A 17046-nucleotide genomic window follows, 5' to 3' on the forward strand; every position below is an offset into this window, starting at 1 on the left:
TGCTTTTCTGGCTATTTGAAGGCCTTTCGTGCTCAACTTGCACTCGGGAAGATTTTCCAGCCTATCGAATTGCAAGAAAACCCATCCAGCGCCGCAAACCCGACATCCGAGTGGACCCCCGGCTTACGTTCGGCAGATTGCTCTGCTTTAACAGGCGAGTGCAAACGGGGGGAGACCACAAGTTGCATTCATTTTCTGAACCGCTTATCCTCACGAGGACCGCGGGAGCTGCGTAGCCTATCCCAGCTACAGTTACACCCCGAACTGGTCGCCGGCCAATCGCAGGGCACATAAAACTAACAACCGTCCGCACCCACTTCGAGTCTTCAATGAAGCGACCCTGCATGTTTTCGTGATGTGGGAGGAAAACGGAGTGCCCGGAGAGAAGCCACGCGGGCACGGGGAGAACACGCAAACTCTACACATGGTCGACAGCTGCGCGGAAAACAAGCTAGCTATTTTTTTTTTTTTTTTGCCTCACCGCATCTTAGGTTTATTGTCACATTGAACATAAAACAGATGATTAAATCTGAAATTTAAAACAATCGGACAGACAGCCTGCGAGTTAAATGCTAACATCGTGGAAAATGCCACAGACGAGCTAACTACCAGAAAACACCGTTGACATGCTAACGGTTAGCATGGATAGTTGAAATGCATTCCAATGAAACGGTGGCGCAACACAACAATAATCCCACACAGGCGTTTTCGGGGGTTGCGCAGCGCTGGACCGAACACTTTCAAAGCGGTCCACGGCACATCTAGGCCACGAGGTTTTCCGGAGCGGCGAAAAGCCCGGATTTCCTTCCCGCTGCCATTCAAGGTACTTTTTGCGGCGGCTCGGCTGGCCAATCCCGTGTTGTGAGCGAACGGGAAGTGAAGGCTGCACACTTGCGCGCGTCTGCTTTTAATGTCACGCGTCAGACAAATTCCTTGTGCGTTGTTACATATTTGCCCATTAAATCTGATGGGGTTTGCCTTTCATTTCCCTTTTTTGTTGTTGGATCTGTTTGAACCCAAGCAGAAGATATCAATTTTAATAACAGCTCGGCGTCCACATCTGTAACAGGTGACGTCCCGAAAGAAACCCGCGCGGTCGACGCGCCTGCATTAAGGGTGCAAATTACAAGACGGCGTACGGCAAAGTCTCAGGACGGGCTCGCTCGGGTAAGTCTCCTTTCTTACTTGGCCTCGCTCTGCACGTCCTTTCTGCGTCTCCCAAGTCACGATTGTTTTAATGTTTGATGAAGCTGTCAAGCATTATTTGGATTACAAGAAGAATTTGATAAATGTTCATCACTAATTTAGAATCATCGCATTATTTCAAATTGATAATTTCATTTGAGGACATCTGTCAAAAAAAATCCTTTTCCAAAATAAAAGCAGCTGTTTGCAAATGTCTTAACTTGACAAAAAAAAAAAAAAAAAAAAAAACACAAAGCTACTTCGGCTGCTTTCACAGAGGATGACAAAAATCATCTTCATCCACAGAAAAGCAGAGTAGCACTTAAGCTCAGCCAAAGCAGGATGTCGAAATCCGGAGCTCATTAGCGAGCCACGAGTGACGTCGACAAAAGAGCCGCGAGAGGCTCAAGATAAAATGAAAAAACACATTTGCTGCACGGAACACCTGAGCTCAGTAAGCTGGAACAGGATATTGCTCCTTCGGTTCCCGTCACGTGACCTCAGCAGGGACGTTCCAAGTTCCCTGACCTCAAACGTCCAAGTGTCAGCGTGAGACTCCGCCCACCGCGCCGCCGTGAATCGAAATGTCCAAGATGGCCGCCCTTCAACCATTTCTCACTCTTATCACAAGATGGCGGCAGTCGGACGCGACATTGAACCTTCCGCTCTGGAAAAAGATTCAAAGTTACAAAATTTCCACACGCGCATGCAAGACCTGAGAAAACGTTCGCCCGGTTACCGCCGCTGCGTTTATCAGTACGCGGGATGAAGAGCACGAACGCTGTCCTGAGACGGGGCCACGGACGACCTGTCCGAGGAGCCCGCGTCGGGCTCCCGAAAACCGCCCGGCGCAAACTCCCGTGCCCCCAGGAAGTCCACGTCGTACGCCATCTCAGGAGGTCCAGGAAGACTTTCTTTGCCCGGTCGGAACTTGGCTCCTATGACGCGACCCGCCTGGAAACCCTCGAGGACCTCGGTTCTGCCCCACGGCGGCTGCGCATAGTTTCCGTCGGCGCGAAGCCCGGGTGGGGCGACGGGGGGCGGCGCTGCGGGCGGATCCGGTCGGGCCAGCTTGCAGAGGTAGCCGAGATTCCGGGCGGGGAAGGCGCACTCCGCCGCGAGGTCCGAGCGGGGGTTCTTGCACGGGGGCGACCCCTCGGGGGGCAGCTGCAGGTGGCTCAGCTGATGCCGGGTCCAGACGGGCTGCCGATGAACGTGGGCAGCATCCGCGGGAAAAGCGGCAACTCCGTTAGCGACCGACGGACAGCGCTGCGAACGCATAGCGGCGGCGGACGGCACTAGGGGTCGGTCGGGCGGCGCGGCGCCGGGACCCGGCCCCGCGAGAGGCGCGGACACCCTGGAGCTGGCGTTGATGAGCAGGTTCCTGCTGATGGGGCTCGGGTTGGCGATCTGGCCCTCGCAGACCGAGGTGGTGCCTGCCCCGGCGCGGGCCTGACATATTTGATTTATTTGGTGCACGATGCTGCTCAAGTCGCTCCCCCGATGTTGCAAGCTGGCCGCCAAGGACAACGGGATGGTGGAGGTAGATACCGTTACATTTGGAGGCGCGTCCGAGTCTGGGAGCTTGCGAGCTCCGTAAGCGCCCGGGGGAGCCTGCTGGAGGCCGCCGTACGTGGCTTCTGGAGTCTGGGTGTGGGGTGATTGGTACGTGCCGGCTACGCTGCCCGGGGCCTGGGGGTGCGCCGGATGAAGTCCGCCGAGGGCCTGGGGAAGGACCGGTGAGGCGGCGAGCCTTTGGCCGTGTGACTGCAGACTCGTTTCAGGCATACGGCACAGGTCCGGAGGGGCGGCGCCCAGTAGGCTTTGAGATGCGGGCGGCGCCCGATGCTTCAGCACGTGCACGCGAGAGACATCGGGCGGCGCCATACTCTGATGCCGCTGCGACGGGTCGTGAGCGAGTCTCTGGTGCGGCGGCGGCGGCGGCGGCAGCCTGTGGGACTGGCGCGACTCCGTCAGGGGAAAAGGGATCTCCTTGTGGCCAGCGTACCGGTTCATGGCGGGTGTGCGGGGTTGGCGGTTGCAGCTCGAGAGCAACCGCCCGGCGGGCCCGGGAAGGGCGGCCGACGGGCTTCCGCTCGGTCCGACGGGCGCGAGATCGGGAGGCCGTCGGTGGCCGTCGGAGGCGCTGTTCGGGCCGTTAACAGTCCGGTGAAACCGGTTCCTCTCCGGAATATCGACGCCGATGCTGAGCGGGTGACCGGCGACTTTCTCGGCATAAGCGTCCAACTTTGCGGGCTCGGGGCAGCCGGCGGATCCGAAGCCCCCTGAAAGACGGGTCAAAACACACGCGTTGGCGCCACGCCCGGCAGGCAGGAAGGAAGGATGTCGTGGAAGGTCGGCGCGCTTACATTTCTCCAGTCCGCCGTTCATCGGCGTGCGCGGGAGAAGCGCCGCGTCAACGTTTTGTCATCGGCGAGTCGCCGGTGACGGTCTCCTTGCCTGCAAATGGACAATGACGACGTCAACAACACGCAGCTCAGATTTCCAAACGTTACGTCAAATTGGAAAATCTCACACCATAACAACAAGTACGCCACGAAAAGTAGATAAGACAGCAGTTGCTGTACAGTTGAAGCCACAAACGTACATCCACGTTTCATTTTTTTTTGTCTGAAGTCAAATCAGGATCACCAAAATTATGAGTTTGCTATTAGTTAGCTCTGTGGTTAGAGCGTCGGTTTGGTAAAGCAGGGGTGGTGAGTTCGCTTCTCAATGGGGGCTCCGCTCCCCGAGAGGGGTCGCGTCAGGTCAGGAAGGCCGCCCGGCGTAAAAACTGTGCCAAACAAATATGAGCTGTGGCGACCCCTAACGGGACAAGCCCAAAGAAAGTTGCTTGTCTTAATGACAGGTGACATTTCTTTTGAGAATTGTATTTACATACATTTCTTTAGCCTGGCGTCACTCGTCACCTCTGACTCGGAGAAGTACTGCTGGACATTTTCAAAGAATGCGCCCGAGTTGCGCCAGAGCTTAAAGGCAAAGCGGCGGCAGTCACAACTATGAGGCCTCCATTCAACTTGCGCGGACGGCGACTGCGCTGAGGTCGCTGCGGCTCAGCGACATTTTCATACTCGACCTCAACCCGTGCGCTCGGTTTTGAAAATGCGCTGCAGTTCCTCTCCGAGTCAGAGGTGGCGCTACAGCTGGACTTGGCGAGGACGTGTTTCCTCAGCACATTTTGGTCATTTCTGGTCGCCGCTTTTACTTTCCTTTTCGTGACAAGGAACAAAGCAACAACAACGGCGACCGTGGAAAGGTGTCCGCCTAAAACAATTGTGACTGAGCCACCAAAGGATCCGTTTAATTACGCTGCAAAATTGATCGAGAAGGCGACGGCGAAGGTGGCACGGAGAGCCGGCCGGGAGCAACCGGAGTACCTTTAGTCATGTGACTAAACGGACCAATCGCAAGAGCTGAGCTCCACGGTTCTCGCTCTGCAGCGCCCGCATTTTACGCCGCCAGAATATGAAGACCCTTTCGAGGAGGACTTTGTCTCAAATGTCTCGACGTACAATAAAGCCTCCGATCTGAAGGAGTGTTATTATTACGTCGATTTTGGACATCAATTCAAAAAAATGTTTGAAATCCACGCATTATCTGGATACGTGGCAGCTTTCACAGCCAGACCCGGAAGAAAAGTCCTCGCCCCCGCCCCGTGACGTCATCTGTCAAGCGAGACCAAGATGGCGACATGTTGTGCCCCAGACTGTAACAACGATGAGAAAATGCAAACAAATTTCTTGCATTCTTTAACCTCCCGTGGGGTCATTTAATGACGATTATTATGAATTAATTCATACAATTGTTTTCCACAACAAGCCAGCTCGTGGACGTTCTCCGTTCGGGTCAGAACAGGAAGCACAGAAAACGTGACAAACGCTGATCGGCTGTCACTTTTCCAGACGGGCTCGCTGGAACGTCTGAGCCATAGAGAAGAATTCCATCACAGTTTTCAATTTATCCGTGGATAATTTTGGCATTAAAACAAACATTGAACCCTCATCTACTAACTTTTAATGTGTGCCCCCATTCCTGTTTTTTTTTTTCTCCCTCTCAACAAAGTTCTCCTTCAGAGGCCTTTAAAAAAAAAAAAATCAAATGACATCACATGCGACAAGGAAGTCATAGAATAGAAATACATAATGGACGTCTTTGTAAGAGTTGGATCGTGTGGCCTTTGACAAGTCATCAGACGATGATGATGAATTTTTGTCTTCTTCTAACGTTTTAGTATGGGGTGGAATACAAACAAGCAAAAAGTCACCATCATTACAGAAAATCAGGACACACAACACATGAAATCCAGCTTGCCTAATACACCCAATATATTACTTGATTATTTTCAAAAAGAAATCAATCATTTTTCCAAATTGTTGATCGACATTTGTGAAAATGTCATTTCTCCAATGAGATTTGTCATACAAAATCGACTTGACGGTCACAATTACTAGTAAGAATGTCCAAAACAAAGTGAAAGATGTGGTTCTATCCACAGCGATGACCATCGTTCCATAATTGGGCAGAACGGGACGCTTAAGTGACGTTTGTCGTTCGCGTCTGTGTGCTGGAGCTAAGCTAGTGCTAGCCATTGGCTCGAGACGTCCAAGAGTTCCATCCGCAAAGCGCGTCAAGTACTTACGCTGCTCGGTTGACTAGCGACGTGACAGCTTCGGCGTCATTTTTCAAGAGGGACGACGAGAGCACATTTGCACGTTGGAGCGAATCGGCGACAAAAGTCAACGCTGCTAGCCTGCTAGCACGGAGGACCCCCCCCCCCCCTAAGCTAACAGGCGGCTAGGCGTCCGCGGAGAACGCCTGAGAAAAATTAGTAGGGTCGCCGCAATGTACGCCTGAAAGCAAAAAAAACGTCGATGGTATTATGAAAATTAAAATTTAAAAATAAAAAACCCCAAATGATCTCCAATTATTTTTAATCATACTACACCGTACACGACAGGATCCGTACCTCAACTCGTAGAAATTCCACGAGAACTAATCAGCGTCGCTATTAAAGCAAAAAGGTCTCTCTGGGATGATGCATGCATGCATGCATCCATCCAGTTTTCTTACAGCCTATCCTCACGCGGGTCGCGGTCGTGCTGGATCCCATCCCAGCTGACTGCGTAAGAGCCGGGGTACACCCTGAACCGGTCAATAGAAAAACACGTTTCCCTTTTTTGGAGATAATAATCTGACACCAATAAATTGTATGGCTGGCGACAGCAGAATTGTAAAACTCAAAAACGTCACCTTCGTTTGGAAACTTCAAAGACAGCAAGCCAACTTTGATCATTCATAGGAGTAAATCATTTGTAAAAGTCAAAGTGCAATTTGTCACAGAATTTGAAATCGACCAAATTCGGACACGAACGGTTTCGTCCTGATGCCAGCGATGATTCACATCTCGAGGGAGCCATTTTTGTGTGTGTGTGTGTGTACAGTACAGTACAAGATCCTTGCTTCGCAACGAGAGCGATGTGTGACACTGTACAGTATATGGATTGAGGACAACGTTAGCAGCGGCTGTCAAGGACAGTGACGAACCGGGATCACGTGACCGTCAGCGTTTCCCTGACAACGGACTCGGCTCGCGTGACCTTTTCTCGTCAGCGCGATGATGATGTCGTCGCAAAAACAATCTTTTCGACAAAGTCGTACGGTACATCAACAATCGTAACAGTCATTTGTCAAATCACAAAAGAACAAAGCAGAAAATGCACAAAAATGTTTCAGTGGAACGTGTCTTCCGTGCACTGTACGGGGTTGAGTCATTTTTACATACTTTTCTTCTGAAATGTGTTTGCTGTTTGGAAGCGCTATCGATGATATCTAGCGTATCGCACGTATGAAACGCGCAATAAAACAAGGAAGACGTCTCGCCTTACAAAGGGATTTGGAATCGGTGGATGTGTCACAAAAGACGATTCGGGTGAGGTTGGCGACGTCGTCGCTAACACGTCATGACAAAGTCACAGTGCTTCAGCTGCATTATTTTAAGTACAGGGATTTCTGTACAAAATGAAAACAACGGGCACTTAGTCCTTCATGTTGTCACGTGTTGCTCGACTTGAGCCAAACATATTTTCAAGTTCCAATTCCAAACTCCGTCTGAAAGTCATTTTTCTGTGTTAGTGCAATGCGTCACAGTGCCCCAGTGGAGTGCAATCGCTAAACCCGATCCACATTCCCACACAACTGCAACTGCAAGGCCGGACAGGGAGAAATTCCCACACCAAACCAGCCAAAGTGAAGAAGATGACAGCGCTGCTGACGATCGCGGGGAACTCGGAGCGGCGCCGTTCCGCCCGACCGCCAGAGGAGCTCCAAACCCGTTTTGGGCCGACCTGCCTGCGCCGTTCACGCGCTCGTCTCGGTCGTCTTCTGCAGCGGCAGAATCTGCGAGCAGCAGATAGCGGCGTCAAGACGCCCCTCGCCGTGACAAAAGGCGCTCGACCGAAATCATCGACGGCAATAACGCGGCCCTCCGTAGGCGAAGATGGCTTCCGTCTCCGTCCAGCTACGCCGCCGACCACAAAAACGAAATCAGAGAAGTGGCGACCAAATCCTACTACTGTTTCCTTATTCTATTCCTGTATTTCAAAGTTGTGTGGATGCGCTGCGACGCCTATCAGTGATCCTTTCCAGTGTTGCAGGTATTTTATTTGTCCACTTGAGGTCACCATCCGCACACGGAACCTCAGCAAATGCCACATTCACGAGCTGGATAGCAAAAGGATTGGCATCTTACTGACCAAATGCATCATGGGTAGTCGGAGGCAGGCAGATTGCCCCGCCCCCCTCCCACACACACACACACACACTTCAATTATGTGTGAAGTATAATTTTCGTTTCAATTGGGAACTTGCAAACGGGTTGACTCTCCGAACTTTTCCCCTTGGCACGGCGTCTCAGTGCTTGTGCGTGTCGCCATTTGTCGTCACGTGACATGGGGATCGCGCAAGCCCCCCCCCCCCCCCCCATGTATCCAAGACTTTACTGTCGGTGTGGCGCAAGTACACACGCATCGCGCTACTGAGCATGAAAACGCGAAGAAGACGAGAGGCACGCAACAGGCGGCCGCTGGCTCACACTTGCTGTGGCTTTCGTTGCGACTGCCGCCGGTTTTATCGGCTACAAATGCCTCTTTGTGTCGTGCTAGATTTATCCCCGACTATCATATCCATTCTTGGCTCTTATTGATTTGTTTGTTTGTTTTTTCATGGATGTTCTGAGTGCAACATTCGCTAATAACGGGAGTTATTCATGGAAAATGCTCAACACTGTGATGTGCTGTCAGTTTCCGATGAGTTGAACCTTTTGAAAACGGGATCAAGATGAAGCAAGTTCTGACCGACGGACGAACGTCCTCGTATCGGGAAATTACGCGGAGCGGCCCACACGAGCACCGTCGTGTCACCGAGAATGAATTCGATTCGTCAACGTCGGCGCGGCGGTGCAAAGACGATCGGCCGATACGCACGCGTCACGAAACGCTCAACCCGTCCTCAGAGTTGCGAAAATCAGGCAAAGCGCGAAGCTAAAGCGCAGCGCGGCTGACTCGGGATTGCGGGCGACGGCGCGCGTGACCTTCGCGGACAGCCGGAAAAAGACGCGTCCGGTCTCCCGAACTTTTGGGAAAGCGCAAGGAAAGGTCTGCGGCACCTGGGTCAAGTTGACGTCGGCGAGCGCGCCGACCGGAACGGGAAGTCCAGCCGGGAGTCGGTGGACCCGGCGGCCGGCGTCCCCGGCCAGGATGACGATCTCGCCGGTCTTGGCCAACGGATCTGCGGGAGCGGGTCGAGTCGGGTCGGGTCGGGTCACTCCCCGTCCGCGCCGAGTCGGGAGACGGGCGTCGTTACCCGGGGCAGGGCCCGGAGGACCAGCGCGGTCTCGGCGCCGTAGCGCCGGTAGGCCTCGGCCTTCAGCCTCATCCTCTCGGCCTCGGCCGCGCCCACGGCCCGCACGCGCGACGCCTCCGCCTCGCCGATCTTCCTGATCTTCTCCGCCTCGGCCTGCGCCGCCAGCACGCGCTCCTTCCTGAAGACGGGCGAGAAAAGGCGAGCGGCCACGTCGGTCGCCATTACCGACTCGTTTATTTGAGCGGAGCCGACGGGCGACTGGAGAAATCATTTGAACGGCGGCCGTCTACAAGTCGAGTTCCCAAAAAGCAAAGTCGGCCGCTCGATTTGAAATATCCGGCGAGAAGCTCGTTGGGGCCCACGCGGCGTGACGTGACGTTTCAATGGCCCTAAAAGCGGACGAGACCGGCCCCGAGCGTTTCTCACTTGTGCCCTCGGGCCAGCCGCAGCATCTGGAAGGCTCGGGCCTCGGCGGGCCGCTTGACGGTGGCGACGAGCTCCTTGTCCGCGCGCACGACTTCCTTCTCCTGGACGGCGATCTGCTTGCGCCGCCGCACCACCAGGATCTCCAGCTCCTCCCAGCGGATCTTCTGCTGCTCCTTGGCCGCCTGCAGCTCGTACGCCAGCTGGGCCTGAGCTTTCTGACAACGTACAAACAAAAGCGTCGGCCTGACTTTCAAACTAAATCTTGGCTTCCCTCGTCAGCCAAATAAGAAGATGTGCACAGTTGGCCACTTTCAGACAAGACAGAAGTTGTCATCGTTACAAGGGTTTTTTTTTTTTTTTTTAATACCAGGGGCGTCGGTTAGTAGGGACTCCTCCTCCTCCTCCTCCTCCTCGTAGTAGTAGTAGTAGTCGTAGTAGTATATGGACCTCCGCAGGACTGTACACCGTTTGGGCGTTGCGTACCGAGAGAATTGAGACCCCCTTAAATTGTTTGACTCTGTTGCACTGCGGCCGTTTGCTCAAATCTCCATTGGAATTGGTGAAACATTTATTCAAATCATAATTGTCTGCAGATGTTGAAAAAGTCGACAAAGCAAGGAGCCAAAAGTACATTTGCAGTACCGGCATTTGAAACGAATCATTCAAGTGGGCATGAATTTGTGAAGGCCCAAAACTTTCCTTTCAATTTTAAATGGAGGGAAGGACGCAGGGAGTCATTCCTTCATCAACGCGTGCACCCACCGCTTGCGCGGATTACGACATTTCCACTTGTATTACTGATCACTCGCCACGACAAGCGCACGCCCGGGTTTTTGCCGACCTCGGTGTTGACCTCCCGGTTGAAGTCCGCTTTCTGCGGCTCCAGTTCACGCTTGGAGTCGGCCATCTTGGCGTCTGCCCGGAACTTGACGTCCATCATCTCCTTCCTGACAGGCGGGACGGACGCGTTATTGGGATCGCCGCAGCGTCCGTCCGCGGAAACTTTCATTCACGTTGATTTGGCGAAAGGAGTGTCGCCCAAAAAAAAACAAAACAAAAAAAAAAAACTCTTGGCGATAATATGTTCCAGTCTCACACCCCGATACAATACAAAAAAGGGCTCTCAATAATTTTGCTTTTTATAAAATCACTGTTAATAATTCAAACAATCATGATTGAATGTTATATTTTCCAAGCCACTTATCCTCACAAGGGTCGGAGCCTCTCCCGGCTAACCGCACCCTGAACCGGTCGCCGTTTCGACACCGTCGCCGAGTGGGAATCGATCTCCGAAGTCAGGCGCGTGTACCGGGACGCCGTCAGCGACCGTGTCGATTGCACGCTTCAATTCAATTCAATTCAATTCAATTCGGTCCATTGCTCCTTCTGGTGCGCTCGCACTGGCCACCGGGAGGCAGTAGTGCGCCGGACGACCAAAATGAAGAGTAGACAGTAAACCCGTAATAATCATTTGTCATGGGGTATGAAGAATATATGCCTGTGGGTATTGTTATATTGTCTGTCCTTGTGTTGCCCCACCGTTGGTGTTCAGCATGCGTCGCTTCAAAGGTTGCAAAACAAAAACTGTGTCCGTCGATGCCGATCGTTAGCAAGTGTACGGAACTTTCCACTACGCTAGCGTTTGGCGCCCTCTTACCCGTATCCCGGCATCCCGCTCGGCTTCCGCCACGCCGACGTCCGCGTCCCGTCGGACGGCGGCCATTTGGGACTTGCCCAGCGAGCTCAAGTAGTCCAGCTTGTCGTACACGTCCTGCGAGATCGAAACGTGAGCGCCGCGCCTGCGCCGCCGACGGAAGGTCGTGGCTTCCCACCTTGATGGTGAAGCTAAGAATCTCGACGCCCATGCGACCCACGTCGGGCGCCGCCACCTCCCGCACCCGTTTGGCAAACTGGTCTCGATCCCGGTAGATCTGCTCCATCGTCAGCGTCCCTACGTGTGCGCCGCAAACACCGGCGTCACTTCAGAAGGAGATCGTGGGGAGGAATTTGGGGGGCGGATAATAGCTAACGCCAAAGTGAAATTCATGAAAACGCCTTCTTTCCTTTTGGAATGATCAAAAGGGAACATTTTGGCTTCCCTGGAAAAGCTGAACATTCAATCGGGCTCAGGCGAACAATCATTTGCAATCAAGTACGGCCCGGAAGAGCCGAGCCAAGTTGGATTCGGATGCGTTTTTTTCCTGGCAAATGATGGAATGTTAGGGAAAGCCGGGATAGAAATGATGGAATGTTGACGTAGTCAGGACCTAAGATGGAGCGCAGGTGTCCCTCGAGGGTCTGCGGAACCACCGCTTTGATCTCCGTCACCGACTTGCCCAGGAAGTGCTCGCACGCCAGCGCCAGGAAGTCCGACTCCGTCATCAGCTTCACCTGCACGCACGCACGCGCAGCGAGTCAGGACGCACGCCCGAGTGCTTCCCGGAGTGTTGGAAACGTTCGGCGACTTCTCCTTAAGCCTCGGCTCTCGTCTCCGAGATGGAAACGTTCAAATGTGTGTTCCTTCCTTGGGACTAACACGCAACGCACGCGCGCGCAAAAGTGGGCAAACGTGCGCTCCCCCGACTAAGATCGGTCGACGAGCAGCACATTGACCAATGAGTGATTGGTTTTCTACCTGAGCCACGCCCGTGACCGTTATGGCCACGCCTTCCGCCGTCTCCACGTCCTCGCAGCGCGGCTTCAGCGTCATAATCTCCAGCGTGATTCTGCACGCACACGTGCGGGAAATCTCCATGACAACAAATTCAATAACTGTCAGCGTTGGCCCGCTTCAGATTTCAAGGCTGGAAAAGCAAATCAAGGAAGCTTTTTGCTCCCCCTTGAAGTTTGCTTCCCCCCCCCCCCCCCTTCCTTCCTCCCGATACTAGCGTCTTGCCTAAGGCCTTTTCGGGGTTCACCTTTGCGTGTCGGAGAGGAGCCACCAAGCCCAGGACCAGCGTCTTGGAATCGGATCCGCAGCAGCCGCCTAAAACAAAACCACCACACGAATCAGTCGCTCTCCTCGCTGCGGCGGGATGGCCCACGGCGACAGCGTCCGCCGAAAACCCCGTTTAACCAGATTTGGGGCTCGGTGATGAAAAACTGATTTGGAAGAGGACTCCAACGTCGGCGGGCTCGCGTTGGCTAATTTGTCAACCCAGCAACTTGTTGCGGCATTTTACAATCTCAATTCAACAAGTAGTTCAGCAACATTTCACAAAGACCCAAATCCAATCCAAACGTCGTCATTCCAAAGTCTTTGGTATTATTTGGTGGGATTTTTGGGGGGGCAGGATGAAGCCAGGGAAAAAATGAACGGCACGTTTAACGCCAAAGACAAACAAGCCTTTCCAATATAAGATTTATTGTTTGAATTTGAAATGGCCCTGTGCCTCATTTTGGAATTATTTGCTCTCCTCCTCCTGACGGGCGGCTTTCGGAGCCCGTCCCGGATGACTTTGGGCCAAGCGGGGAAGGGAACGCCGCGGACTGGTCTCTGGGCTACCGCACGGGACGAATACTGCAATGAGCGTTTGCACCTACAGTCACTTTGGTCGCCTTGAATGAACCTACTGTGGCATCCTGCTCTTTGACACGAGGGAGGGTGCGAGCCCGGATTCGAACCCACCACCTCTGAACTGCCAGGCAGATCTGCTTTGTTTTCAGGACTATTTCGTCCTTGCCGTTCGGACGACCAACTGGTTAGCACGTCTGCCTCACTGTTCAGCGGCTGCAGGTTAAAATCCCGGCCCGCCATTGTGGACTTTGCATGTTCTCCCCGTGCCTGTTGTGGCTTTCCTCCCACATCCTCAAAACATGCAAACCGGGTGAATTGAAGACTCCAAATTGCCCATAGGTGTGAATGCGAGCGCGTCGAGTCGTTCGTTTATTTGGGCCCTGCGGTCGGCTAGCGACCAGTTCGGGGCGTAGCCCGCCTCTCAGCCGAAGATAGCTGGGATGGGCTCCGCAACGCCGATCCAGAAATTGGATGGATGAATTTTTCGGAGTCTTTAGCAATTTGACATTTTCCAAGAAAGTAGAAAAAAAAAAAAAGAAAAAATAATTACGCCCGACTCACAACTTCACTCATGATACTAATGATTTGAATGAGAACTTGGGGGGGGGGGGGGCTAATGAGGACTAGAATGGACGCCGATATGCGACAAACGTTTCAATCAGAGGTGACGTGACGCACCTCGCTTGTTTTTAGCTGCAATTTGCAAGCAGCAAACCCAAGTTGAGGTGCGGGGGGTACCCGGGGACCCAAAAGCAAGCAAGGCTTCTTACCAGAAACCACCAGGGCTTCGTTCGGGCCAACCGTCAAACAGTTGCCCATCTTCGCCACCTGCCCGCCGACAAGAAAACTATTAATAGAGAGAAAAAAAAAAAAAAAAAAAACCTCCGCACTAGCACAACGAAACGTTATTTGTCCACGCGATTAATAGAAAAGACAGACGACCACTTGGCCAATTGCGGCACGACTAACAAGCTTTAGTTAGTCAGATGTAGTAGAGATGTCCTGTCATCGCGATGACGACAAAAGGTACCCCAGTCAGTTGTTGCCTGACCCTAATCCACGTTAGGGGGGTTGCGTGGCGGCCATATTAGTGGTGGCAAACGTCCCGTCGATGGGAATGAACGAACGTTGAGATTATGTCATAACGTCCACATTTCTCGACCGATTTTCGTTTTCTTTTTGTTAACCCCAACACATGTGCTATTAATGGACAACAAATAACACAAGTTAGTCTCAATTTCCAAGCGTATGAAGCCCAACGTACTGCATCCCCGTTTTGTTGCCCCCACTCACACGGAATGCGCATTCGACGTTTGACTCTCCCGTCTGAGCTTCAACTGGTGTCTTATCTATGTCACGCTTAGAACGATGGAAGCCTCTTATTTACCCCCGCGTGTGACGTAACTCCCACTGGTTTAAATTGGGTACGAGTTTTAAACAGACAATTTGTGTACATTTCTGTATTCACACATTATGGTGGGCGCTGGGCCGCCTATCAGATCTTATTCACTTTTTTTTTTTTTTTTTTCTTTGCCAGAAATGTTGGTACTGGGGCCTCCACTCCCCGAGAAGGGTTGCGTCAGGAAGGGCATCCGGCGTAAAAATTGTGCCAAACACCTACGTGTGCGTTCATCTCAGATGACACGCTGTGGCGACCCCTAAAGGCACAAGCCGAAAGAAACTTACTTTTTGGTGTTGCGTTGCTTAAATTCAGAAATGTGCCCGTCGTGTTGTGAAATTCAGAATAAGAATGTGCAAACCCCAACATCTGTAAACATGTTGACAAAAATCTTTAGTCTTTCGTTTTTAGATGAACTTAAGTTGCCCGAATCTGACAAAAAAAAAAAAATTGCATTCTGAGTAAAACAAGAGTCCTTGACAGTTTGGAGTCTCCTTAGGGAAATCTTAAAGGCTGCACGTCGATTGACTTCTGCTCCGGAAGTCATCTTCTTTCCTTTTAGTCTTGTGCCTTCGGGACTGGCCGCAGCGTGTCACCTCACTCATCTCCAGCATCCTCCTCTCCAAAACGGTATTCGCGGATCCTGCCTTCCGCTTTTATCGTGGGATTGCGTTCCTCTCGTCTGTGTTTTTACCCGCAGGAGCAATCAAGTTGAATGTGCGTAGCCCCTTTTCCGCAACGACCGCCGGCCGCCTGGTGGCGCTACCCCCGTTTGAAAACGGTGGAAACCGAAAAGCGACTGTTGGTTGAAGGCTGGGATTTGGGGAACGGCTTCCGTTTCCCGGCGCACCGATACTTCCGGTCGTTTTCGAATTCTTCTCGCTGTCGTCGTTGGTCCACCTTCGTGTTTCGCTCCTCCGGCGCGACCGTCCGTCGGCTCCGAACCCGGATGGCGTCTGCGGGCTCGGCGCAGCACGTGGGCGACGTGGAAGAAGATGCCTCGCAGCTGCTCTTTCCAAAAGGTACGCGAGCTCCATTTGCGTTGTAATGTTCTTATCCAGCCATCCGGGCGTACTGGACCTCGAAGGATGAGGAGAAAACAGCGTGTTGATGATGTTGTGTTCCCGTATCTTCACCTAGCCAATTTTGCATTCTCGAAGTCGCCTTGTTGCCTTTCAGAGTTCGAGAATTCCGAGACGCTGCTGAACTCCGAAGTGCGCATGTTGCTGGAGCACCGCAAACAGCAGAACGAGAGCGCCGAGGACGAGCAGGAACTGTCGGAGGTCTTCATGAAGACGCTCAACTACACCGTGCGCTTCAGCCGCTTCAAGAACCGCGAGACCATCACGGCCGTGCGCAGGTGCCTCAACTTTCCCGTCGCCACGTCTTTAAATCCTGGACAAGAAGTTCAGCGTCTAAAAAGTCATGCGAAAATGCCTTTGGAGTCATTATGAAGCGTGCATAGACTGCACTGCTAAACGGTCCCGATCCTGTAAATTCACATTTGCTGTTTTTTGTATTGAAAGTTTTCCAGCCTCATTTGCTGAGAAATTTCAGTGACTTTCGCTTTGGTATTGACTCGGTGCCAAAGAACTGTGTAGAAGTGAGCCGAGGCGCTTCTTGTAGGCAAAGGTGGCGTTTCGGCATCTTGGCGCCATGGAACCGTGTCAGTTGTTTCCTTGTGATGACGACCATTCAATCGTCACCCAGGTGCCAAAGAACTCTGTGGGATGGAGTTGAGGAGCTTCATTTGGACAAAAGTGGTGTTTTGTTGCAGGCTTCCAGAAACCTTTTGGTTACCCCCAGATTTTCACTCTGTATCCTCTTGTAATTTGGAGTGACCACATTCCAAAATGGCTACCTAGCCACAGGATCGCACGAACCGACGCATTTGTGTTGTTTTGCTCTCCGCAGCCTCCTCTTGCAGAAAAAGCTCCACAAGTTCGAGTTAGCCAGTTTGGCCAACTTGTGTCCCGAAGCGGCGGAGGAAGCCAAGGCCCTGATCCCCAGGTGAGCCCGGACCTCCAGCGGCTCCAGCTCCAACGTTGCGACCGTGCAACAAGCGCACTGACTTTTTATCGTCCAATTTAGTTTGGAAGGCCGCTTCGAAGACGAGGAGCTACAACAGATTCTAGATGACATCCAGACCAAGAGAAGTTTCCAGTACTGACACCACCTAGCGGCCGACCGTCTTCCGCGCCAGTGTTTACTTTTTTTTTTTTTTTTTTTTTAAACCTCTTAGAAAGCTTCTGCTCCCTGCTAACAATAAAGCAAATGTGAAATGCTGTCAAATATGTCATTCGTAAGGTTGCTTTGTTTGAGTCAAACACGTTATCAGATGGGTGAAGAGAATCAACAAAATCATTCACTACTAGCGGTACCGTGTAAACAGTAAAGAAGGTCATCATCTGAAACGTTGCAGTCGCAGGCTCGAAATCAAAGCGCGTGCATCTCGGTACGCTTTGTCGCGTTTTAAAGGGAACAGCAGCTTGGTGAACACTTTGCTGTTCAATTGTCTTCACCTCCAATAGCGTTCGTTGCGCTATCGCAGGCTTCAGTTGTCGAAAGGAGTCCTCGAACAAAACGCTCGACTTCCAAGTTCAAAATCAGTTGTCCACCTTTTTTTTTTGTGTGGGTG

At 52.3% G+C, this 17046-nt stretch overlaps 2 protein-coding genes and 1 pseudogene across 2 annotated transcripts; 1 reads left to right on the forward strand and 2 right to left on the reverse strand.

The window, feature by feature from the left end:
- Positions 1-13: 13 nt before the first annotated feature.
- Positions 14-6009, reverse strand: LOC133504837 (protein FAM222B-like). The gene is made up of 3 exons (XM_061827499.1): positions 5846-6009; positions 3555-3645; positions 14-3470 (listed from the first exon to the last, which is right to left on the reverse strand). The coding sequence occupies exons 2-3, from the start codon at positions 3574-3576 to the stop codon at positions 1939-1941; spliced, it is 1554 nt and encodes a 517-aa protein (XP_061683483.1). The 5' UTR covers positions 3577-3645; positions 5846-6009; the 3' UTR covers positions 14-1938.
- A 190-nt stretch (positions 6010-6199) lies between these two features.
- LOC133504840 (flotillin-2a-like) lies at positions 6200-14581 on the reverse strand (annotated as a pseudogene).
- Positions 14582-14878: 297 nt separating this feature from the next.
- Positions 14879-16669, forward strand: polr2d (RNA polymerase II subunit D). The gene is made up of 4 exons (XM_061827500.1): positions 14879-15430; positions 15588-15768; positions 16323-16418; positions 16500-16669. The coding sequence occupies exons 1-4, from the start codon at positions 15124-15126 to the stop codon at positions 16576-16578; spliced, it is 663 nt and encodes a 220-aa protein (XP_061683484.1). The 5' UTR covers positions 14879-15123; the 3' UTR covers positions 16579-16669.
- The last annotated feature ends 377 nt before the right edge of the window (positions 16670-17046 follow it).

Source organism: Syngnathoides biaculeatus, chromosome 8 (genome assembly GCF_019802595.1).
Source record: "Syngnathoides biaculeatus isolate LvHL_M chromosome 8, ASM1980259v1, whole genome shotgun sequence".
Taxonomy (NCBI): domain Eukaryota; kingdom Metazoa; phylum Chordata; class Actinopteri; order Syngnathiformes; family Syngnathidae; genus Syngnathoides; species Syngnathoides biaculeatus.